This window comes from Vanellus vanellus, assembly GCF_965231255.1.
Source record: "Vanellus vanellus genome assembly, chromosome: 1".
Classification (NCBI taxonomy): Eukaryota; Metazoa; Chordata; class Aves; order Charadriiformes; family Charadriidae; genus Vanellus; species Vanellus vanellus.
The window spans coordinates 164,364,351-164,390,238 of record NC_138905.1 but is presented as its reverse complement, the minus strand read 5'-3'; the positions used below and the strand labels follow the sequence as shown (position 1 = coordinate 164,390,238).

Below are 25,888 nucleotides of genomic sequence, written 5' to 3'. Positions count from 1 at the left end.
TATCAACACAAAACACTGCCTATTCTAATGACAGGTTAAAACTGGACGCAATTCAGGTACAGCTATAGTAACAGTGGGAAAGAGTGAGGTTTTAAATCATATGATAGGGTTAAGTCAATCAGTTATTCCACCTTGCTTACTGCTGTATCCTCCCAGGATGCAAGAAAAGGTATCACTATTTCATTTGCCTGCTCACAGTTTATTGCTTATGTTCTGTGTGGTGCTGTTTCTAAGAAAAAAGCACGCGGCTGGGATGAGAGCTTGTTTGCCACGTCCTGACTGCTGTATTCCAGGGCCAGGTAGAAGAAAACAACTTTTCCAAGAGTAACAGGAAAGCTGGGTGATGCAAAAAGAAGAGGTACTAAGCAAGAGGCTGTGGCAGAGCACATGCCTAACAGCAGACTGTGGGAGCGATGGGAGGAGAGGGAGCACATCCTGGGAACCTCACATTTGTGTACAGCTTCACTTAGGCTTGGAAGCCACTGGAAGCCACTGGCTTGACCCTCATCAAACGAATCACCTGAAAAGATCTAATGGCTGGGGAGAAGAGGGAGGAACGAGATTCACTGTGAAGTCCTTCTTCCATTCTGTCTCATGCCAAAGGTTTTTCCTTTCCTTGTTTACAATTTTACCACCTCAGTATGAGAGAGACAAGGACTCTCTGCATGCACTTTATAGAAGAGACATGGAATTGGTACCTCGGTTCCAGACAACGAGGTTTCCCATTAACAGAAATTTTACCCTTCTAAATCTTTGTCCCATAGAAACAACAAGGATTAAGAAGGAACTACCATGGTGATTTTTGTTCTTTTTCCAAACACTGAGTCTCAGAAATAAAAATTTTAAATTATTTTATACAGTTTCAGAGGTTATAGAAAAAGGTAAGTTAGATTATTATGCACTTCATATGAAATGTACTATCTTTTTAAAACTTTTTCAACTTCACTCACAATTTTGTGTAGATAACTCAATGCTGTCTGTTCAACTATTGCAAATATCTCACTAAGCCATCTGAACATTTCAATATAAAGGTAAGTTTTGCTGTTCTGCTATCTAGAACAAAATTTGCCTTAAAGGATAAGATGTTCCATAACGTGGTTTAAGTTGTATGGTCAGAGAAAGCCAAGTTTGCCACACTTAATCATACTGTGCAGTCCACTGGAACGGCTCATGAAATAAGACATTACTCAGAGAAAATAAGAGCCAAGTTTATCTGGCTCCTAGATTGTTGCTTCTCAGGCCAAGCACAATGTTTTCTGTCAAGCACTTAGATCACATGGATTCCTGAAAAAAAAACCCAAACAAAAAATCCTCCACCTATCCTCTCTCATGAAAGACGTTTCTGAATACATTTAATGCATACTCTTCCGATATTCCACCTGTTTTCTCAGACCTATCACTTACATCTCCATCAAGAAATTACCATGCCATACAAAACTGTGCAACACTAGAAGTGCTAGACAGCAGAGTCTGAGGGTATATTTCTACGTGTGATTTTTCTATGCCAATTTTTACTACATTTCAGAGCAGTATTTCAAGATGTTTGGATGCCTGAATACAAGGATCAATGCCCTTTTCTGGATGTTCAGAAGCACATGGCTACCTATTGAAATGTATTGAATTGTTTTTTAAAATCCTGCTTTGCATACCCATCTAGGATGCCTTCTAAAAACCGGTTCTTTTGCTACGACACTTCAGAAGGAATGTAGCCACGCCAAGTTTTATAACAGTGCAGAATGAAGATCCATTTCTAATCCCTCTTGCCCATCCATATAATGACTGAAGATTTAGCTCAATGACCTATTAGTATAGACAATAACCACAACCTTACGGTGACTGACTTTTTGAATACTCAATTCCTAGTTTACTTTCCAAAATCCAGGCAAAGCAAATTAAGAGTCTGCATTCAATCTGTTTCTTCTGTTAGATTTTTTCATTTTATTTATTCCAATTAATTTAGTCGGGAAGCAAGACTCAGCCTCCTAATCTGTTAAGACATTACTCAGTTACTGCTAGAAATCACATTTCCCCACACTGCTGTTGCTTCACACCTCTCAAAACTGTTTATTATGATACGTCAGATAAATAGTTCAGGACAGACACACACATGTACATGATAATTACCTGCATAAATTCCCAAATAAAAGTTAAGGTCTAGATGTTCGGTCTCATTTGCTCCATTATTCCCATTTGTTGTGACATTCAACTTTTCTTGATGATTTGCCCTGTGGAAATGCATAGAGAAGATAACGATCATCAAACCACATTCTGCAAATATTTATGAGTACGTTTAACTGTTTCTAGATTCAACTCTGTTGAAGTCTTTAGTTCAAAAGATCCCATGTACTGATGTTGTCATGCATCACACCATGAGTAGAAGTAATCACAGGCTGCACTTCATCATAAGTTAAATTTCCCCCCCCCCCTACACAAAATGAGTAGAGATCAGAAAAAGATCAAGCAGTATTCTGAAGTTCCTAGAACAGGTTTACCACCACTACCACCACCTATACAACACTAATTTCTGTTAGACAAACAGCACTTGACTGAAAATGCAGAAATGATTGACCAATTATTATCATCCACTTACCAATAAGAAAGCCACCAGTCCTGGAGCACATATGCCACCTTGAGTAAAAGAGGCAAATACAAGAATCATCTTACAAAATGAAAAAAAGATTAGAAAATTAAATTTCCTTGCTATTCTTTCATGTTCTCTGGGAAAACATCACATATTCAGGAAAACATGCCATCCAGTCTTTCAAGACCAGCAGCAATTTGCAAAGCACATTAGAAGGTGCATTAGAACCCTCTACAAAGAAAGAAGTTACCTTAAATTACCTTACATGATAGCAAAGGAAAGCAATACACTTAAGCAAACAAAATATACTAGCTCTTCCTAATGTATGTTAATTGCACATTAAAGAACTCATTTTTTCAGTTCCTAAATTTGCTACTAGAGATATTCCAAAATGCTTTTTGATTAACAAACTTTCTGATGTTACCAGTCCAGAAATTTGTGTTTACGGGAGATAATGACCAGAAAACGGGTTGAAGGAGGATGAGAGAAGAGAGGGAGGGAAAAACTCCTACTGCCACCTTCCTTCTGTGCGGAGATGTGACTACAAACTTGTAACAGGGTTATTCATCTCAAAATGCACCTCTGCTCATGTGAATTTAAAGTTCTGGGCAGTCTACTGCAAAGATTTGATCTTGCTTAGCTATCTTTCCAACAGACTCAATTCAACGACAGGGAAAAAGGAAGTAATGTGTCTAAATATATAGACTATTTTTTACAGCCAAGACCAATCATTTCCATGAAATGAATTTAAGCTTTCTCAGCAAGAAAGACAGAAAAAGGCAATAAGCAATCTTCATGCAGCTTCCTCAGCTCACCATTTCTCTCAGTAAGTTTCAAAATAATTTTTCTTGTTTAAGAATTCTTTTACCTACCTGCTACAGCCTGCATTACACACAGTATTTCCCTATTCTCTTTCTCACTTTCTTGTTCTGCTAAAGTGACCCTCCTTCTAGCGCTTCTCACAACCTGCACTTATCAGCAGACGAGCTTTTCTTTTAACACTTCTGTCAGACTGTCCTCCCATACCCAGTCAATCCCTTTATCCTCCTTCAAGTGGAAATATACCGATTGTTCAGATTTGTTAAACGCTACTTTATACACCTTATGGTTTTGTTCTCTCTCCAAAAATTAGACTAGCTTATAGTTTCTGTGCCATCCTGCCAGTAAAATAATTACTTTACTGACATATTAAAATGGTTGAAATAAAAATCAGTGCAAGATCTTTCAATGCTGTACCAAAACTCCATGCTGGTATATAAAATTTGATGAGTACACTACAAAATTATTAAACACCACCATGTCCCCAAACATTTTAGCTGAAATATCAGTAACAAGCATACACTACATTAAAAAGAAAAAAAAAAAAAGAAAAGAAAAGAAAAGGGAAAAAAGAAAACAGAAAAAAAGGCAAACGCAAAGTACATTCAATATTATTTGTGGCTCCCAACAACTTACCTGTGCCAAAATATTGAATACTAAAAGTATAAAAATCACAAAGTAGTTTGCTCCCGCAGTGAAATATTTTCTGTAAACCTTGAAGTTTATTTTTCCCTCAGAGCGACTCTCCTCTGGCACTCCAGCCAATGCATTTTCAGCCTGGAAAAAAAACCCAACAGAATAAAAACATCAACCTTGCAGTTATAGATTCAGACTAAGCTACTTGAAAGTCATGGTTCAGAATTAGCAAACAATTAAGTAAGGAGATAAAGTGATTATGCATATAAAAAATTCAAATATCAGAACGATAGCTTTGATAAATAAAAATCAGTCTCAGTGCAGTAATACTGAAAAATCTACTCTGCAAAATGACACTGTGAGGATTTTATTTTACATTGCACCTCAGTAGTAACATGACTTCACTTACAGCCAGAAATATTTACTCTAACTGACCACTAACCCAGGATTTTCTTTTCTTATACACTACCTTCAGTCATAACAACTCTGGAAACTAAGGCTTTGGCTCGGGCAAGATTCTGTTTTCAGAATGCAAGTGTGTGTAACCTTTCCTTTTCAGAAAAGTATTTAAAGTAAATACTCTTCTGCAAGTATGCACCAAAATCGATCAACATATGCCCAGAGTAACAAATTACCCATAAAGTGCTAATCACCTCCTTGTAAGTACCAACAAAGCATCTGTTAATAGGGAAAACAAGTAAAATGACAAATGAGGAATCGTATTAAGCAAACAATGGATAGGGGACACTGAAAGACAGAAAAGGAAAAAAATGAGACAGGCATAAAGATGGTAGAAAGAAACTGTTCAATGTACAGAATTACGATTTTATTTTTTTTTAACAGTATACGTGATAGAAAAACCAGTGCCAGCTCAGTGGACACGACAGAAAAACCAGTGCCAGCTCAGTGGACACATAACACTTGATTTGTTATCAGCAGACATAGATGTACAAGAGCAGCAGAATCAACAGACCTGACTTAGATGTGAAAAGAGAAATCCCACCCATTCGCCTATGAAAGAGGAGAAGCCTATCTTGGTTTTGTTTCTCCCAACCCTGCCCCCCCATCCAACAGCTTTAATGCTGCTAATAAGTTTGGCACACCTTTGTGGATTTAACAGTGGAGTCACCATGGGGACATCAATAATACCAGGTAAGTTTACTGCTTTGGGGCATAAAACCATTCCTCCAAAAAGGTATGAAAAAATCTGCAGCATTTCTTTTTTTACAATCTCACTGCTTTTCATTAGAGAAAAGAAAAAGAAATAGTATATACCCATAGCATAAAGGTGACAATCATCACAGACACACAGGGATTACTTGTTCCATTTGCTGCACGGGTTCCGTGGAGGCAGTGCTAGCACAAGCCTAGCAGGGTTACAGGGCTCCTGCACTGTTCTGTGTGAATGCAAGCACACCAGCAGAAGGCCACCTCTGGTACAGAGACCTTATGGCTGCTTTTGCTCTGTGCAGACCAAGAGATAACCCGGCACCTCCATGTCAAGCTGGGACCATACAAAGTGTTCTGTTTTAACCAACAGAAGGGTTGGGGAGAGCAATGCTGTGATGTCCCAAGGTTACGCCCCCCAGGACCAGCTGAAGATCATGTGGGTGTGCTATGCCAGCCATGCAAATGTAGACTTTGTATAAAGCTCTGGCTTCTGCACGCACTTCCCACAGCTCAGGATTTCAGGGAAAGCATGAATCTGAGCTCAGCACTGCACGAATAGACAGAACCCACCCAATACAGTGGCATTGGCCCTTTAAAGCACCGCTGGCCGAGGACAGGGTGAAGGAAGCACAGTGCGGTGTCTTTGGACACCTATAGGAACGCTTCCTGCATCCAGCAGAGCTGATGTTGAACCTGAACAAACTCCGCTGTGTTTGAACAGAACAGCACAGAGCTGTGGGATGCCTGCCCTCTGCAGCCCAGGTGTCAGGACTGCCAGCCGAGCACAGCACTGGGCAGATCCACCGTGGGAGAGCTCTCACCTGCTAATGCAATCCAACAATCCCCGAAATTCAAATGCAGCAGGGAAAGCCCTTATCATGGTTTAAAGTAAAAAAACAGCCAGACAAGATTCGAGACATGTCTATCCTCTGAGCACTCACAGGCGGTTGTTCCACTGCTCCGTCTTTCTGTGAGTGGACAGAAGAATCCTGGGACCAGATCGAGGACTCTGAGAAGGTTCGGCTCCGGGCAGACTTCAGGTTGGGGGTTCCTGGAACTGATGGCTGTTCTACCTCCTCATCTTTTTTCAAAAGGGAAGCAAAGTCGATGCCAGATCTCAGGAACTCTGAATAGGTACCTTTCCCCACCATTTTACCCTACAATTAATATAAGCTTTGATTACCTTCATTATACACTTTCTGTAAAGGACACTTTTTCCTATCTATCCCTGCTGCCTCTGGGGTTCTGCAGTTGCTGGGCACACATCCCACTGAAGTAACTGAGCTGAAGCCTCTAGCTATCAGTTCCTCATTTAGAAGAGTAGAAACAAGCTCTTCGCCCTCTAACCAGTCCGATCCCAGCAGCTAACCAGGGCAAGGAGCATACAAATGAGATGACAAAAGTCCCAGTTGCAACCAGGTGAGAATGACCTCCTTGGAGAAGCTGTGGAAGACAGCCATGCCGCTTTAGGACAAGCTGTTGAACTACATACATAACCATCAGCCTTTTTATATTACTCCAGGATAGGGGTAAACAGCAGCTTCATTTTCAGGTCCTCACAGAGCTCTACAAGGAGCAATACAGACCATTTCCACGCTTCTTACAGCTCTATCACAAACTCATTTCTAGAAAGCTACTGTAACATTTAAAGAGATCTGAATGGGAGAAAACAGACAGCTCGTGTCCTTTTTTGCAACTTTGTAATAGTAATACGTAAAAGTAATATGAAGTAAACTCCCCAACATTAAAAAAACCCCAGCAAACCAGCTGAAGTTCTTGTATTTCCCCTCTACCCGTGAATATCTGGTACAATGAAGTTTGGAAGGAACCAGTTTCACTGAAGGCCTGCTCATTTTCAAAGGCAGCTGTGACCATTTCTCAGCCTTAATTTAAAAAAGGGACTGGTTGCAAAATCGACATAGTTCTTAATTCACACAAAAGTGTAAGAAACAATAATAAAAGCAAAGCATTAATACAGTCTCAAAATAAGTAGCTGTCTCACAGTACATTATGCATATGTAAGAAAAATCAATATGCATGATAAAATTCAGAAACAGATTTTTCAGGGAAGGTATTTTAAGAAAAATCAACATGTCATTATTAATTATAAATCTTTAAAAACTTATTTGGTCATTAGTAGACAGAAAATATATTTACAAACCAAAATTAAACATCTTCAACTGTTTTTTTTCATTCTTAGATTAAAAAGGATAATTAGAAAGTATGTGAGATATAAAAGCATAGACACTGAAATCACTTACATCTTTTAAAATTAGAATCTGATTTGCAGCACGGAGATATTGCAACTGGTGAGTGACTAAAACAGAGATCTTCTGATGTAAGGCTTGACAAATACATCTGCAAAGAGATGGAAAAACTAATTAAAAAATGAAGCTTCCTAAAACATTTTTACTATTTCTGGAAAACATCATCTATTCAATTATAAAGTATTTAAAATAAGAAAAAAAACCATATCCATGCTTATTAGATTTATAAAAACTACACTCAACAAATATTTTCCTTATTTAACTTCTTAAGTTTTCAAGGTAGGGAAAAGAAATTTCATATTTCTGGTCTGAAGTGAAAGAGGAGGAAATATCTTAAGGATGTTTCATTAAAATTGTCTTAAACATCCTCACAACAAATGTACATGTCATAAGCTGAATTGCAAAAAGGCTATTCAACAAAAATTAAACTAACAGAAAGAGAAAGCAGGGCAACATACTGTGGACAATTATGGAAAAATACAACCAATAAAAGTGACTTCTTTGAGATGAGCTTTCAGAGCAGCTGTAACAATCAAGCCACTGAGAGTTCTGGAGAAGCAAACAGCACTACTGATCTGAGATACATCCAGGTGTGTATTGAGGTAGAGGAGCGAGATCCTGCAGCCATCTCTGACCTTTTCCCATGGAATCAGTGCTTACTTTCCTGTCCAGTACCTTACCTGCTTTCCCTAGAGACTCTTCCCTAGAAGTTTGGGATTCGGAGAAGTAAGCGAAGAAGGGACTGGGCACACCAGAACCAGCTGGCAAGCGCAGTTCAATCCCACTCAGTTTTAGCAGAAAAGATATCTGGTATCTTTTCAGCAGAGCCGTGAAAGGCCACCAGAGCCAACTGCCCCCCAAAACATAGCAGCGGAGCAATGGCTTACAAGCGGAGAGGTCTGCAAGCATGCTCTTCATGTCCAACAGGGACACCACAGACACAACTTGAGTACCCAATACTACCAACACTCACTGCCTTCATCCCCGCAGTAACACAGCAGTGAGACAAACCCTTCAAGAGGACGCCCCTTTCTCACCTCCTCACTACCTTAAGAAAACAAGGAAAACTGATATTGTCTATAAATGAAGTGTCCAGTGAAGGTATATAGATTAGCATTCTCCATTTGGATCAAGAGTGCCTATTTGAAGATCACCTCTCAGTTGTCTCACCTCAATCTGCTGTTGCTTGTACTGTTGAGTGGTATTGGGGTTCATGAATTACACTTGTAGACAAAACCATGCAGGAACACACACTTTGGTAGCACCCCTCGTCAGTATTCAGCTGATGAGGAATGGAGCTTGAGGGCCAGGCTGCAGCCTGCTCAAAGCAGAACCTTCTGAACTGCACAGGGACTTCGGCATCGTGTGTTCTTCTCCACAGGTCCACTCCTGTTGGGCTCATTTTTACTAACATGCTAACTCCCATTTGCTAATGTGACACAGGAGGGTGGCACTTACTACAAAACACCTACATCCACGCAAATTTTCTCTCCCCTTTCTCCAAAAAAACACAAGTAAACCCAAAGCAATACAACAGTACAAATTCAATGCAGAAATGCAAGTAAGCAGTATGGGGAGTAAGGCAGAAAAAAGAACATGAGCTTAACAGCAAGGATATCACATTGCTTACTGTGTTTCATACATTCACGTTGTACATCTAATTAACTCCCTACACAGCTTTTAACATCTATTTTGTCACTACTACAAAGACTGCAGGAAGTAGAGTTCTATAAAATGGTTAATAGTAGTACTAGTCAGCATAATTACATGTGGAAAGTATATTATAGTGTTCCAAATAAACTCTGCAGTAAAATTAAGTTAAAAGCAACACTCTCCTTCAGGAAGTTATATGCTTGTTATGCAGCATGTTCAAGAAGCGACTATAAACCCATGATGTCATTCTTAGGTGGCCAAGATAACAATTAATCAAGGTACCTGCTGCAGCATAACTATTTGAGCAGTTGCAACTATTTATACACCAAGCTCTTCGTGGGGGTACTATTCGGGTGTGATTACCATCCTCCCCCTAAGCAGTCACCTAAACAAGCCACATGGCAACTAGAGCACCAGCTGAAGATGTGCAACAAAACACAGTCTGCAACAAAACCTACCCAGAGCACTGGACAAAGATCAGAGAGGCTACTTGCCTAGCAGGAAAGCTCCCAAAAGAGAACATACCAGGTATTCACCATGATTTCCCTTACACAGTCCCACAGCCTATATACCACTTTGATCACTGAATTTTCTGTGTGCCAGGTGTATGTCTAACAGCTTACCGGGACAAACTAGCCACTAAAAAATCTGATGCCTGAAAAACCTTTAAACCTTGATTCTGAGTCACAGTGAGTCCACTGTACTTTAAGTTTGCATTTGGAGGGAAAAAAAAAAAGAGAAAAAAAAAAAAAGACTGAGTGGGTTATCACAGCATCAGAGCAAACCAATTAGAACTGTCAGAGCTGTCAGCACAGCATCCTGCGTGATCTTGATCTCAGGAGCGAAGGCAAAAATGACCTCTGTGGAAATATAAATTCCACTGATTTATCAGTTCACTCAATTGAGAATTTGAAGAAAAACCAAACTCATGATTTGATGTCTATCTGGGTAGAAAGAACCTAGCTGAATAGTTTGTTGATAACAGGTGAGTAGAAAAATTATTGTCACAATTCACTGGCATGAGCACAGGGAGGAAAAATCGCAACAAAGACTGTATACTTAGATCTATTACCGAGTTAAACAACTCACTGCTCAGACAGCTCACTAGAAAATTTTGCCATTTAAAATACTGTATCATCATAAAGAAGAGAAGTTGCAAAATGAGTAAAATACTAAGTATATACTTAATGTCTGTTTCAAAACATCAAACTCCTTGAGCTTTATGTTCAAAACCACTTTTTATTATTATTATTTAATATTCTCTTTCCCATTTAACAACATCCATTCTGTAGTTTACAGTGAGCATTAAGTTTATACGGTGCCTTGGCTGCCACAGAAGACTGAAACCAGAGTTCTACGACAGGCTCAGTAAAACTGAATGTGATAAAAGGGCTCGCACAAAACTCAGAGAGCTTGCTGAATTCTTATTAGTGAAAACTTGGTATTGTCTTTGAACTGAACAAGAAGAAAAACCCCAAATCGTCCATAACTGTTTATGTTTTTAACTGGTTCACTAAGGATTAGTTTCATCATGCATCTACTTTTAGAGAAGAAAAGCACCCATCAATTCTAGGTGAACCACCCATCAATTCTAGGTGAACCGCTATCTGACAGTGTCTCCCTTTCTCACTGACGATGCAGAGAATCCAGGGAAAGCCTGTCCCAACAGGGAACACACCCGCTCCAAGGGTTCAGACATCTGGTGGAGTATGCCCAGAACTGCCACGATCATTTCACTTGCTGTTTAAAACCCCACAAAGTTCACCATCCTTGTGCTTCTCCATTACTTGAGGGGCATACTCAAACATTAGTTAGACTGTGAGCATGTTTAATGTATGACAACAGGACAAATAACGGCACAAATTGCAGTCGCCATTGCCACATTTATTAAATACACAAGTTCACAGACACACACGTGCACACACAGCCAGACAAGATCCAGACAGAGAAGATCCAAAGGTTCTTCAGTACAAGGAAAAGGGAGATGAAGGGACTACGAAAGTTGCATTCTCTTCCCCAGTTTAAACTGAAAAGTGTACCTGGCAAACATTGGATGGGTTGTTCTGTACGTTTATTTGTTGTTTTAAGCTCAACAACAGAAATTTCAACGTCCTTGAAATTCCAGGGGCAAGCTACCTTCACCGTTACAAAATTTTTCTCTAAAGTCCAAGTTTACATCATTTGATGCAATTTAAATCCACTGCTTCCCAAAGGTCAGTAGACTAGCTTATTCCTGTGTACAGTCCCTTCATACATTAAGTCTTTGTGTTCCAGACCGGGGAGAGGGGGCGGGGGGTGGGAGTCCCCCAAATAGACTTTTTTTTTCCCTTTCTCTTAAGTGACAAATAGTTTTCTCTTTTATTTCCCCCTTGACACCTGAATCTTCTTGATGGGCTATGCTAGAGTCTGAAGCTGGTCTACAATTTTTGGAAGTGCACAAAATGGAAACATTATTCCAGTTGAGACCTTAAGGTACAAAACAGAACAAGAGGGAATGGCTTCAAGCTCCAACAGGGTAGGTTTAGACTGAACATTAGGAAAGAATTTTTCACAGAAAGGGTGGTCGGGCACTGGAATAGACTGCCCAGGGAGGTGGTTGAGTCACCATCCCTGGATGTGTTTAAGAGACGTTTAGATGTGGTGTTGGGGGATATGGTGTAGGGGAGAACTTCGTAGAGTAGGGTAGATAGTTGGACTCGATGATCCCAAGGGTCTCTTCCAACCTAGACAATTCTATGATTCTAAAACATAATAGGAGGATTGCTTTACTTGTACTGCCAGATACAGTACTGGTCATAAGTCTCAGGGCACAGTTTCCTTAACAAGAGCATGACGTTGCTGACTCATACTATAGATTTACAATCTACTGCCATCTGCACCTCCTTTTCCATAGAATTGCCACACTACTGATCCCTGCTCATTCTATGTTCATGAACTTTGCACTTATCCCTGCTCTGTGCATCTATTAACTCACATCCTGTAACCAAGACTGCCCAGTTTTCTATCACCTGACAACGTAGCCATCAATGACCTTCATACATCATCAGGAATACCAGACTCAGGATAGATCTCTCCAGAAATTACTCTTCCAATTCAAGAAAAACAAACAAACAAACAAAATTTTAAGTTAACAAACCTAAGTAACAGTATACTATCACACTTTTAAAAAAACCATTGCACTTTGACAGCAAACTTCTAAACAATTAAAAAATAAAAGAGCTTCAGCTTTGATACTGCAGAGCATGCAGCAGAAGACACTAAGAAGGGAGCCCACAACACAGCGATCCTCTACGCAAAGGCAGTGTCTTGGTGCTCATGCATACAAATCCTCATTTCTTCCTCCTTCCTTATCAGGTTTTCTTTTCTTTGAGACAAGTTGTTCTTTAATCTTTTTTAAGTTTTTATCTCCAAGAACCAGCTTTCTTTCACCTCTGCAAAGTGTCTCTTTAATGATTCCACTTTCTTCCTTACCATTCTTTTTGCCTCTCCTTTTTGGAATTTCACATGCAAGTTTAACTTTACTCAATACTTATATCTGTTTCAATAGAAATAACCACTGAAATGAAATTAAAGCACATGCAGAAGTGCTCACAGGCATAAAGCCTTTGTTATATGAGTTTACTTACTACATTTCCTTTCCTCTCCTTTCCCTTTAAATTTGAAGTGGTTTAGGGTGAACAATCCTCCAGCTGGTTTTGTACATTTTGAAGTTTACAACATTTCAGAACAAACAAACAAACAAACAACAAAAAAGGTGTGATACATCTGGCGGAGACAAAAACCCCCACACCTACATCTACTATGCTGTTTCTATTTCTATGCTTATCTTGCTCACCATTTACCTCCATCTCATGACAAGTCCCAGCCTCCACTGGGCTCACACGTAAAGACAACTGTTCTGGCACAAAAGAAAGGTCCACAAAATCCATTGCCCTGTCCCAGCCAGCAGTGGATGGCTGGAGAAAGTATATAAGCAAACATACAGTGATGCTTCCTTTGCTACACATTTCCAGCTTCCACAGTCCATATATCAGGGACTTTTTGAGCCAGAGATCCTAGTGTTTAAGTAGCTCTTTGTGAACTTTTCCTACACTAATTTGCATACCTCCCTCCCGAGTCCATTTCATAATACCATTTTGCAACTGCACCCACAGAACACTAAAGCACTCAACTACACTGGCGTTCTGTAAGTGGGTTTGGTTTTTTTTGCTTTTATATCACGTGATTTAAAAAAAAAAAACAAAACACAAAAACAAAAACAAAACCACGCACATTTCTGTGGGATAAAAACAGTAACATTTTAAATTTTTTTTGAAAACACACAATGTACAGTGATCACACTTATGCTTTTCACTTTCTGGGAAAAAAAAAACAAAACAAAACAAAAAAAAAAAACCCAAGCAACTTTTCTACAATATATTCATACCTTTTAAACATATTCCCTACAATAAACACAATGAAGCTCAAGGAATTTCAATTGTATCATCCAAACGTAAAGGTATAACTAGTATGTTTTTAAGAGCGACACCTGTAATTCAAAAAGAGAGGTACAAGGCATTCGAGCTTGCCTAGTACTTCCCATTAGGGCTCTAACCGCCACAACGGTATCAGAGGCATAATGGACCAGGTGTGAAACACAAAGTAGGAAGCCTTAGAGATATCCTTGATTTAGAGAGATCCTACCTGAAAGGGTACAGGGTGAAATCCTTAAATTTACACACCAGCTCACCTGTACACTTGTTATCAGCGGACAAAGCATGTGGTATGTATATGCCTTTAAACACAGCACTGACAAGTACATGCCAGGGTTATCTTTGCTTGGTTCCTCTGACACACTGATTGTGTCTGTAATCCTTCTACAGAAACAAGACCTTCTAGCTTTTATCTGCTAGTTTTACAGGACTGATGAGCTCCACTTGCTTTTAATTACCTACAGCACCATAATAGCACTTCTTCCTCAAAGTTCTGAGGTTACAGGAGATCTACAAGCACACCCCACTTTGAGAGATATGAGACTGGAAACATTCACGGACCCCTAAGGGTTCCAAAAACCAAAGAACTTTAAACAGACAAGGTAAATTCAGATCTGTATATCTAATTAAAACAAAAAATCTTTTACTCATTTTCCCTACTTCATTTTGCTCCTCCCCTCAGGAGCTTAGGTATGAATGCACTGAGGAATTCAGGATCTCTTAATCCATACACTTCACATGATGGAACTTCCCACTCTTTTCCGTCAGTTCGATTCTTCCTCACCTTTTTCTGCAATTATGAAGACACCTTTGCTACAAAAGCATGCCTGCTCCCTTCCCTCCCTTGCAGAGCAATACTCAGTTACCTCAGATGGCAATGGAGACTATCTTTTAGGACACCTGGTCAACTTGCCACATGACTCTCTGGTCAGCCTCAACATATGGTCATCCCATGACCCATTGCCCAGCTACATGTCCCTGGAGTTCCTACAGGAGGCCATCACCTAGTACCAAAGTGCTCCATCTGAATACATGCTAAAGTGACTTTTCTGTGATAAATGCAATGATTTCTTCTGCAGCTTTTATCTAGTTCCAGGGGCAAAATTGAGAGAGAAAAGACAAATGACCATACATTCAAAACAGCTTTCTGCTAACAAAAGATTTGCAGAATTATGTTTGATAGCAGGAATTATACACCTGTGTATACAACTCTCAAGCATCATTACAACTTTAGGTCTGATTTTAAAAGATCTCAACTGAGACTGGCACACAGCTCCGGCCACTGGAAAAGATACAAGGGAAGAACAATACCTATAGAAGAGCATCTGTCTCAATAGACTGATGGAATATAAATCTCACTCTTAAAAACACCATTTTTGAGTCAGTATCACTGATGGGACACAATATTTAATTTCTATCCAAAGTTGATCTGAATCCATATAATCTATAGAAATATGTTTACAAAGATGCACCAGGAGAGCAGGAAATTTCTTGGGATCCAAGCATGACTGAATGATTTTCCTCGAACACCACAGGCTATTCCAAACTTCATCATACAAGGAAACGTGCTACTGTATCTGTACAGGTGTGTTCTCATTTCAAAACTAGAGGTCTCAAAATACCACATTCCTTAACATATACAAAACCATAGAACTATACTGGTGCTCTCCCATTGGGAAATGCTGAAGCATGCCTACTGTTAACTATGAAGAGAACTCACAGGAAAAGAGGCTACAAATAACATAAATATAGACTCTCCAGTTTATACCTTACTGGGCGCCAAGGAATCTCACCAGAAGAGCGCAATTCATTGGAAAACTGGCTTCATCTGCTCCATCATCAACAGAACAACTAGTCTGTATTGTGGAGAAATTCTTAAGAGACACGATCCCTTATTAACAATATCATGGACTGTTTTCCCATCAGAGCTGTGCTACTCACATTCTTTCTCATTTGAAAAGTATTTATATATTTTAAACTGTTTACTACAATAGCTGAAAAGAACAGGGAGAAGCAGCAAATGTAATGAACCAGCCATCCACAGACCATAGCTTTGGAGAATTACTAGGAACATACCTATCTTTAGATGTAAACACATAGACTAGGCACTTCTAAAAAAATTAAGCATTAATATAAAATTACAAGGGGGAAAAAAAAGTGTGAGTGAGCTGAACAATATCCATTTCAGATTCTCATTAAATAACCCCGTTTCTTCCATCTTATCCATTGTTTTATGCCTCGCGGTTTGGACTCCTGGGGGCAGCTTGTATGAAGTGGTGTCTCAGACATTCCTCAGCACCATGTTCTAAGAAATCATTCCTGCCCAAGTGCTCTCTCTCTTCTCCACATTTCTAGTGCTATTCAGGAAGCATTAAAGGACATGCCCTGCCTTGTTATTCAAGGCGAGCTGCTGAACACAACAATCCCCCTACTACCCCCAGCACCTTTCATAGCTGCCACGAAGGCCTCAGAAGACAATTTCTATTTGGAAAAAAAGCCCTCCCTTAAGATCTTGAACAGGGAGGCATTGCTCTGTTTTCCTTGCCACTACTACTCCACCCAGTCCATTTTCTCCACAAAATGCTTTCATTCTACTTTTATCTGTCTTTTTTTTTTTTTTTTTTTTTTTTTTTTTTTCAAAACTGATCTAGACTTGGGGAGGAAGAGTAAACGAAAGTAAAAGAACCACCCCAGGTAGTTTTCGGAGTTTCGAAGTCTCAGAGATAATATCCTTATTCCTCCTCACCTCCGCATGTTTATCAGCTAAACATACACTGCACTTGCACAGCAATAGTCTCTAGCTCCTCTATGGTTTTGCACATACAAAAATCCACACTTCCAGTTTTGCAGCAAGGTGTAGATGTTACCAATGTCACAGCTCACATAAAACATAGAATAAATTGAAGATGCAACCCAACCTCCTTTGCAAAGCACTACTGTACTTTCCTGTTTTCCTCTGTTAAAAAAACCTTAAGATTTAAGGGAGAGACAGGCTGACAGCTCAGGTGGGCGCACTTTCAGAACTCGGGCACTGATACACTCAGATGCTGCAGTTGTAGAGTGTTCTTGTGCAGAAACAGAAAAACAGCAGCTAAAGCCTAGATAGCTCCAACAGGCATTAAAGGAATTTGATAGTACGTGAACTACAGAATTAATGAACTCCATCTATCAGTTGTGGCAGGTGAAAATGATCCTGCACAGAATAATGAACATAAAGCCTATGCATCATAAAACTCTTACGCCATACTCGCTGATGGAAACAAACAGTAGCCGTTTGAAGAAATCAATAAAATTAAATGTTGATGGGGTTTCAGAGAGATCTCCAGATTTGAAACTGCAAAAAATCAATAGGATGTACAATTTTCAAATTTAGATACTAAAAGCTTCCCTGCACGGGAAAAAAGAACAGGCATACAATGCTAGTCAATTTGAATTCTACGACCATTTCTGCAGGACAAGTTTTTATGATTATCTAGGGGTGGAGAGGAGGGAACTACAGTAAAACCAAACTAATTCAGTATTTGGAGCATGGAATTCAAAGGCTGTAAGTATGCCCAAGAAAATGCTCTCATTTAAGGCTTAAACCAAAGCCCACTGAATTCAGTCAATGGATTTTTTAACTTCTGCTTCTAATAAATTCTAGATCATACCTTTTCATACCAAGAGGCACAGGCTATGAAGAGGCAAGGACGAAACACCAGCTGGGAATAACTCATACTCACTATGTGCCACAGATTAGGCAGTTTGAAAGAAGAGAGAGATGGAGAGGAAGAAATTTACTGGAAAGCAAATGTGACTTTTAATGAACGCTCTCCTATTTCTTCAGAAATGGGGGAAGGTCCAATATCTCTCTCTTTCATGGTAAGCGTATACATTTTTTTTTCCTCCAGTTCTGCTCTCCAGAGTCTACTCTGCAGGCCACGGCTCCCTGTTCCACCTACCTGAGAGAAATTTCAGCCATTCAAGAACCAAAATGAAAAATCACTCAAGAATCTGAGAGTTCTGTCCTTTTCTTTAGCCACTTGAATTAAGTGCTTAGTACTACTCAAATAAAGCTGCAGCAAACTAAGAAGTGATTTAAAATCCCCACCCTATATTATTCTTCACTTAGTACTAATATTCATAAACCCCAATATTCATAACCTCCAATACTCAGTTAAGAAAACAGAATATATTCCTTTAAGAGTAATTCTAATTAGAGTATCTTCAAAACAGACTTTTACAGGACTTTTAAAAATAAAGAACAAAATGAAAGACGTACACAGGAAAAAAACCTGTCTTCTAAATACATAAAATAGAGGAAAAATAAACACAGAAAGTGAACACATTAAGTTCTGTGAAGACATCCATCTCCCCCAAAATGCTTTCTCAAGTTTTTCTACAAGGAACTAGAAGATAAAAACTGTATTTTAAATGAAAATAAAGCAGTAACATACTTTTCAAACAAATGTCTTCCAACTTCAGCATCTACTGCACTCAGTGGATCATCCAAAAGATAGATGTCTGCATCTTGATACACAGCTCTACAAGGTTTAAAGAAAAGTCAGTATCACAAAGTCTTATATTTGTCTACTTTAGTGACTAAAGTCTGACAATTTGTAAATTTTAGAAACAGCAAAAACCACTAGCCTGGCCAGATTTACGCGGGCCTTCTGTCCCCCACTCAGTGTAGCTCCACGATCTCCTATTACTGTTAGGTCACCATTTGCTAATAATTCCAAATCCTGTGAGCGTGAGAGAAGAGATGTCAATATTTTTATTTTTTTTTAAATCATTTTAACTTCAAAGACTGACAAAGCTGCTTCAACTAACATTTTCTTATTTGAAAAGTATTAACTCAACTCACTTTAAAATACAAGGATTCATACCAAATGAAATATCCACAGTTACTTTATGACTTTGTACCTTCAGCAAAAGAAAATTAAGAAAGCAGGAAAACTAGGTGAGATCTTAAAGTTCACTTTTTCTACAGCTTTCTCAGAGGCAAGTGCACTACTGTTCTTAGTGTTACAAGGAATATTTTCTGGTGATTCAGAAAAATCAAACTAAAAATTATGAAGTATAACAGTAAATTAATTATTTTTCACTAGAACAAAATGAGCTGTCACAATAAATAAAACTGAATTAACTATTATCAGTAAATTAGATTTCATTTGCCAGTGTCCCCAAGAACTGCATTATTTTTATTCTTACTGCAATGTATCCAGGAGAAATAACCACAACATTCATCACACAAATTTGGTTAATTTAAAGGGCTTGGGACTACAAGTAAGAGAATAAAATTATAGAGTGTTTCATGTCATGTTATTGTATTTCCTATTGAGGAAATACAGAAGTTTTATATTAAGCTATAAAACATATTCTGAAAGTTTATTCACAGCTTTTATAAGATAAATAAACTTGAAAGAAAACTATGAAGTCAAATATACCATCTAATATGAAATGTTTCTTTTCAAATATAGTTTGCTGCCTTTTAAAGTCACTAAAATCTTAAGTTTAGACAACAGCATACAACTGAATATCAGCACGAAATATTAAAGCTCTATTTACTATGTGCAAAAACCTTGCAAAAGAATTTTCATCACAGTAACCATCTGCTTTTCACCTGTGTCGCTGCTGACAGAAATATCGTAACATGCTGCATAAAACCTTTTTAGCTGCCAAGCAAAATGCCCGTTTCTTGACAAATCTGGCTTAATCCTCTTCTATATCTCATGTCACAAACTCCTTTGCTCACAGGCCTTTCAAAAATATTTTTTCATAAAACTACTTGGGCTCAGCAAGTTCTCCAATACATAGCACTAAGGTTCTTTTGATAGCTGTTAGGAATGCATAATACATGATATACATGACATTTTTTTAAAAAAAGCATAAAGGATATTTACAAAATGCAAGTCGCAAATAGTGCTAGCTCGATCATTTGTTTTCCATCTTTTATTGCATTTACACACACACCTACCATAATACCAGTGAAAAGGGCTAAACATGGTCATGAAATTAAATAATTGGGAATAGCTTTTTCCAAATTTGCCTGTGCTTCACATAAGCTACACCTCCCTCTAGTGAAAGTTTTATGAATTACAAGAACGTGCTTACACACAAATCTCAAAAAATAATTACACATATTTCTGTTAAGCGATAGGCTTTATTTCACATGCTACTAATAATAATCTAGTCTATATATTATATATTGCAACACATACCACAAGTCTGAAAGAACACTAAGGTAAAAATAAAGACCATGAAAATCAAACACACAAAGAGAAAACCATACCTTTTTAAGAGCACAGACTTTTAGAACTTTTTCGTATTTTTCTTTCTCATATTCCTTGTCAAACAGTATATTACTCCTTACTGTACCAGAAAAAACCCAAGGCTGCTGAGAAACATAGGCAATTCTTCCAGTTACATTTATCAAACCTTTGTCTTTAGGCAGTTCACCAAGCACAGCACTTAAGAGCGAAGACTAGAAAAGATTAAAAAGATAAAATAAAAATTGGAAAGTTTGATTGTATTAAAGACATCACAGAGATTGAGCAGTGTTTACTGGCACAATGGCCTATTTCACCCTGTCACTCAAACTACTGCTAACAATAGAAGAGCACTAGTATCCTTCACATGCAGTCTAGAAGTAACGTACAAAGTACTGCTTAACTCTGAACCACCTCCTCCCCACCCCCAGAAGGACATTTGCCTTTCTTGAATGCCAGTATCTTGATGTGCAGTGTGATATTATACACAGAAAGGAACGGGCATTTTTCAAATTTCTAGTCGCATTTAACAGACTCCTAAAAACCCCACAGGATGGAGTAAACATTAAGACTTACTTTTCCAGCTCCTACAGGACCAATCACAGCCAATAATTCCCCTCGTCTGACAGTAAATGAAAGTTGTTGAAGTGCTGGGCTTTCTAAACTCTATGGATTTGAGAAAAAGTTAGGCTTCCTCAGTAATGATATACACACCATCAAAACAACTCTTTAGAAACAGAAAACAATGCACAGAAATCACTATAAATTAGCAACCCATACGCCCACCGTAATTTCAGGTGTACAGTTTGCCTCTTCAGTAATTCACAAACACTTCTGAAAGACCCCAGTCCTTCACCACAAACAAGTAACACAGACAAAACAGCGTTCAAGGAATAGGGAACCCGGAGGCAGCAGAAGCAGTGCTTCCTCAAAGCCCACGCATCCTCGCTGCAGCTCAGCACTAGGCTGGGGTGGCAGCCTCGGAAACAGGAGCTCTCTGCTGGCCATCGCACCGGCATTCATAGCCCCAGCACTGGCAACTCCGATTAGCTGGACAAATGCTGGGAAAAGGGAGGGCTGAAGCTCTCTCGGAGCCCCAGGAAAGCCAGGTCTGTGTTCGCTGTAGTCAAGGTTCTATCAAAAGCGAAAACAGAAAAATGCCATTTGATTTTACACAACTTCATCTTGTATATCATGGATTCTCAAAGACTTTTCACAGACAACACAGTGGGCTATTTGTGTGAATATATACTACCCTAGGATTGCTCGTTTAATGTTCCGTTTTAGTATGCCTATCCTTTATGTTACACTACTGATAAGAGCTTATTTCCCAACATATTTTGCACCTCTCCTATCAAGGTTGTAAAAATGCCTATTTCTTGTGAAAAGAAAGGATGCTCATGTCTTTAATAGCTATGCTAAACCACAATTCCTAAGGGCCTGGTGCAGCTCCCTCTCATTAAAGCAAAACACCCTTGTAACAGGATCTGCCTTTACATGCATCTTAGACCACACTAAGCATGACTGACGCTAAAATGCAAACAGGAAAATATATGCATTAAAAAAAAAAAAAAAAAGCAGCTGGACTGTGCTGGTATTTCTATTGAAGGACCAAATGAAAACCCAGCCTTAAGATTCAAGAAAGAAAAGCAAGGTGAAGAATACCTAGCGTACCTCTTCACAACTTGCAGACTGCTTAAAATCTCCAGCCACCCTTTGAAGCTGAAGAGGCCACCACCTAACCCCGCATGAAAGATGCTGCAGGACCAAGTTCTGGGACTGCAAAAAGGGGAAGCCTGCAACTCGTTTCAGATTATTTGGGAGAGACACATGTACAATATTCATCCACACCTATGACAGCTGGGAGAGCTGGACTAGCACACAAGTGTCCACTTGTGCCCGGAGAAATACTTGGTTGAGCACCAGCGTACCCAGAGCCCAAAGCTGCACGTCTCCAATCACAGCTCCCACCTCGCAGAAGCACCGCAGGGTTCACACAACATCAGTCACATTAGGAGAACACAAACTTGTGCGCGTTGTGCAACTCTGCAAAACTACTTTTGTTGCTGTTATTAATTTCCACAAGGTGGCATCAATGGGGCTATTTTCCTTTTCTCCACCTCCTCCCACTCAGCATTTTACCATGAATTTGATTTCTTAGTCCAGAGCCCACAGTTCAGGTGCTCAGCTAGTGCTAAGGTCAGGGAACTCTACCAACTTGTGGCAGCCAAAGCTTTTTTTTTTTTTTAATACCAAGTTCATAGGAAGAGGAAAGCTCTCTCATTAAATCAATCAGTCCATATGAAAAAAGTAAATAAACTCAAACACACAGGCCTCGCTTCAGCCCTCTTGAGGTTGTGCTTCCGTATTCACAAAAGTGCAAGGATATTTCCACCTACACTCAGGTTTTCAAAAAAATATATCGTAAGAGCCTAAAAACATTACAGAAAATTTCAAAAAAAGTTTTAAAACTATTACCCAGATATTATATATTAAAGCTGTATTGTAAGATATCACAGACCCTATACAAAAGCAGTAATGCAAACAAACAGCATGGCCACAAGCACCTAAGGGGCATGGTATTTTTGCAAAATAGCATTCCTTATAATTAAGGACAATTTGTCCTGAACTCATCACACCTATTTTTAGGCACTAAACTGAGGCACTTAAATTAGAGCACAGACTAATATTACAGCTAAGTTCATCTGACAGCTCATTACCACAAATGTCCCAGCAACCCTGTGCTTTGTCAACTATCTGCGTCTTTCACTTCCCTTCAGCCGCCACTTGTTCCTGCCTTGTTCTTGTTGTTCATGGGACTTGGCTACCAGAAAACAAACCACATTACAAGTGATTAATTTTCTATCGGTTTATCCCTCTGAACTGGTTCACCGTAGGGTCCTACATACAAGTATTAACACCAGCACACGGGAGGGAACAGATATACAGAGTGCAAGGACAGAAGGACACAAGAATGATCCCCTCAGGGGCAGCAACTCCTTAGGTGAGCTTGGGTAGACATTACACTTCCTATGATCAAGCGAAAGAAACAGTTCATCCCATCAAAGAGATGCAGAGATCATACATTGCACAGAAGTACTATACTTCTTAGTCTCCTCATTTAAGTGACTAAAATTACAAGGGATAAATTTGGCCTCGGTTCAAACTTCTGAATTTTAAATCTAAAGTTGCTCAGTTGAGCAGATAGACTGTTCTGTAAACTCAAAGCACATTGGTAAAAACCCGTACTAAAGAATCCCTAGTTCCATGCTGGTATCAGACTAGCCTGTGGAACTCAGATAATACTTGCCTTAGCAAAACAAGAGTGTGACCATGAATTAATTGGTTTTGTTTATCTTTTGATAAACTGTAATACACCATGTTAGGTTGTTTTCCTAAAAGTCTAGCTAATAATCCCTTTTTTACTTCCAGTGATTTTGGATTTGTGGGTTGCTGGGTTTTTTTAGTATCTTTTTTGGCTTTTAATCTTTAAAAATAAAAAATTAGCATCCAGCTGTACACTGCCTATGTAGAGATCCAAAGAGTGATGAGAAACACAGTCAGGGTAGCAACTTAAGTCAGTTACTTGACAAAGGATAGCGTCTTTTTATTATTCCTTTTATAACTCCTCTTGCTCAGAACTCAGTCTTTTCAGTGAGCAGCTCTAAAATTATTTTGCATCATTGTAAGAATACATAACAGAAACTTTCTGAGCTGCTCTTGACAGTTCTGGGAGACCTATTCTTTTCCCATGCACATTGCAACTGAACATCAAAATGAAAATTACATTAACAGGTAGGTGGGTGGCTTGTTGGCTTGCCTTTTTTTAAATCAAAAGGAAACCAGTAATTCCAGTCATGTTGCTCTGCTTTATTCAATATAAACAACTCATGAAAAAAAAAAATGAAGGTGTTTTACAGGCATATTATGCAACCATTTCCTATGAATTGTTAACAGTGGTACCAATGTTGGTTTGGGAAGAAAACAAAGACTAAGACAGACACTTCATTTTGCATTAGAATGTATTCAGTGTAAAGTTTTTCATATCAATTAGAAGTTTGTTCTATGTCTCAGAAAGACTTTATGTCACAGAGACAACTGAGAAAATAAAGCACAATAATGTAGCAATTTTCTTTTGTAGCTGAGTAGTAGTAGTAGGTAGATCCTCCATATATTTTCACATTTTATCTTCCTTGGGACACAGCACGTATAGGTGAGGAGGGTACATAAAGGGAAATAGGCGACGTCTTATTTGCATTACACTTGTATGCAAAATTCAGGGTTCTTCCAGTGTTTCTTATGAAGACTTAAGCTTCCTTTGTGCAAGGATGCCAGCAGCTTGCAATACCTCCAACAATTCATCACAAATTGCTGCTTACCATAGCAATTGCAGTTTTAAAACAGAAACCACAATCGATCTAGTCAATCTTTGCCTTTCTTACAGAAAAGGATGCGTGATAGATTTATCACCTGTGTATCGTCCCTTTTTCTAGTCATTTTGGTGGGTTTGGTGCATTTTAAGCAGAGAACAATTTGTAGCTGAACCATCTCAATTAAAATACACAGGTAACAAATATTTGAGAATTAGTCTCTAAAGATTCCAAATCTGTTATGAGAAGTGTAATATTGTACTGGTTCTAGATTAATGGCCTGATCAGCATTCAGTTCATAGAAAAAAACCCCATGAGCTAAGGCCCACCTTATTGTGCTGCCTGTCCTTAATTCCAATAAAAGTAGCTCAGATACAATACGGTGCTGTTTAGTAACAAGAGATACGTTCACAAAGAAATACACAGATTTTCATTTAGTATAATATTCAGGAATAGCTACTTTTAAGATGCATTTTATAGTGTTTTCAGTACTATTCTACAGAGTTAGCTTAACATACTAAAAGGATTCTCATGCACAAAAGACAGAATACAAAACATCATCACAATATACATAGACATACTGCTTTTTAGACTTAAATAGCCTGCCGTGCCAATATACTTTACATTTAGTAGAAGTAAATTTACCTTATCCCAATAGCAAGTCAGATCCTGAACATGAAGAATGGCATTCTCATTATTACCACGCAGTTGTGGCTTGAAGTCTGAGACCTCATCAAGTATCAGAAAGTTCTGTAATAAAAGAAAAGCACAGGATATTGCCTAATGTGAGACTGGGAATGGGAAAGGAACCCAAGCATATATTTTTGGAAGCAGCATACAGAACATGAACTATAGGGCAGAAAAACAACCACAAACTGATCAAGGAATTACATTTCCAAAGCAATGCACACCACCTTTAACAGTGTACCTCTAACTAGCTGTCTCTCCCCCAAAAAACAAAAGTGCAGATTTTTTAGCATAAAAGGACTATGGGATTCTAACAACAACCTGCTTAATAAAAGATAATTCCTGAAGCAAACAGACCTTAAGAACCAGCCCTGTTTCTCCCTTGAAACACTGACATACCTTGTAATTGATTCCCCCTTTCCATTCAGAAGAGGCGAAACCCTCATTGCAAAACCTTATCATTCCACTGCTTTGATGGTGAAGGCTTATTTTACTTTAGTTTTGCTCAGAAAAATGATGAGGACATGGTCAGAAGCTGTCCACTGTTCCTATTAAGCCCTCTTCCAGTGTCAAAAATCCTGCAGAAGACTTTCTGAACCTCTCCTCTTAAAGTCCAGGGCTTTAACAAAAAACTTGCTTACACCTGCATAACTGGTTCATTGCACTTTTACTATTATATTTCTACTTTTTATCCGAGTCAGAGAACCTTTCCTTCAAGTTGCATAAACGTGCACTTTTACACCACAGCTGCACTTCTAGCATACCTCGCCCAATGCTAGATTACAGACAGCTCAAAGACATTTAGAAAGGAAAGGAGCAAATTCTACAGAAAATTTTCAAGGATAACAGTTACCACAAGTTTAAGCCAAAAACACTGGAAAATTCTATCGTGCTTTGAATCACAGAGCATAAAGACCTTAAATAGGCACTGCAGCAGACAATATTTTGAGAAGAGAAGGAAGGCCTTGATCTTAGAAGCCAA

General features: G+C 38.8%; 1 protein-coding gene across 2 annotated transcripts in view; it reads right to left on the bottom strand.

The window, feature by feature from the left end:
• ABCC4 (ATP binding cassette subfamily C member 4 (PEL blood group)) overlaps nucleotides 1–25,888 on the bottom strand; it is a gene marked incomplete at its 5' end in the record, with an annotated part of 152,379 nt that overhangs the window by 93,437 nt on the left and 33,054 nt on the right. For both annotated transcript variants that reach the window (XM_082495573.1, XM_082495574.1), the window contains 10 exons: nucleotides 2,125–2,225; nucleotides 2,591–2,628; nucleotides 4,037–4,177; nucleotides 6,148–6,363; nucleotides 7,468–7,564; nucleotides 18,035–18,121; nucleotides 18,228–18,322; nucleotides 19,873–20,064; nucleotides 20,426–20,515; nucleotides 24,865–24,969. In XM_082495573.1, coding sequence (XP_082351699.1) covers nucleotides 2,125–2,225; nucleotides 2,591–2,628; nucleotides 4,037–4,177; nucleotides 6,148–6,363; nucleotides 7,468–7,564; nucleotides 18,035–18,121; nucleotides 18,228–18,322; nucleotides 19,873–20,064; nucleotides 20,426–20,515; nucleotides 24,865–24,969 — 1,162 coding nt within the window. The remainder of the gene's footprint in view (nucleotides 1–2,124; nucleotides 2,226–2,590; nucleotides 2,629–4,036; nucleotides 4,178–6,147; nucleotides 6,364–7,467; nucleotides 7,565–18,034; nucleotides 18,122–18,227; nucleotides 18,323–19,872; nucleotides 20,065–20,425; nucleotides 20,516–24,864; nucleotides 24,970–25,888) is intronic.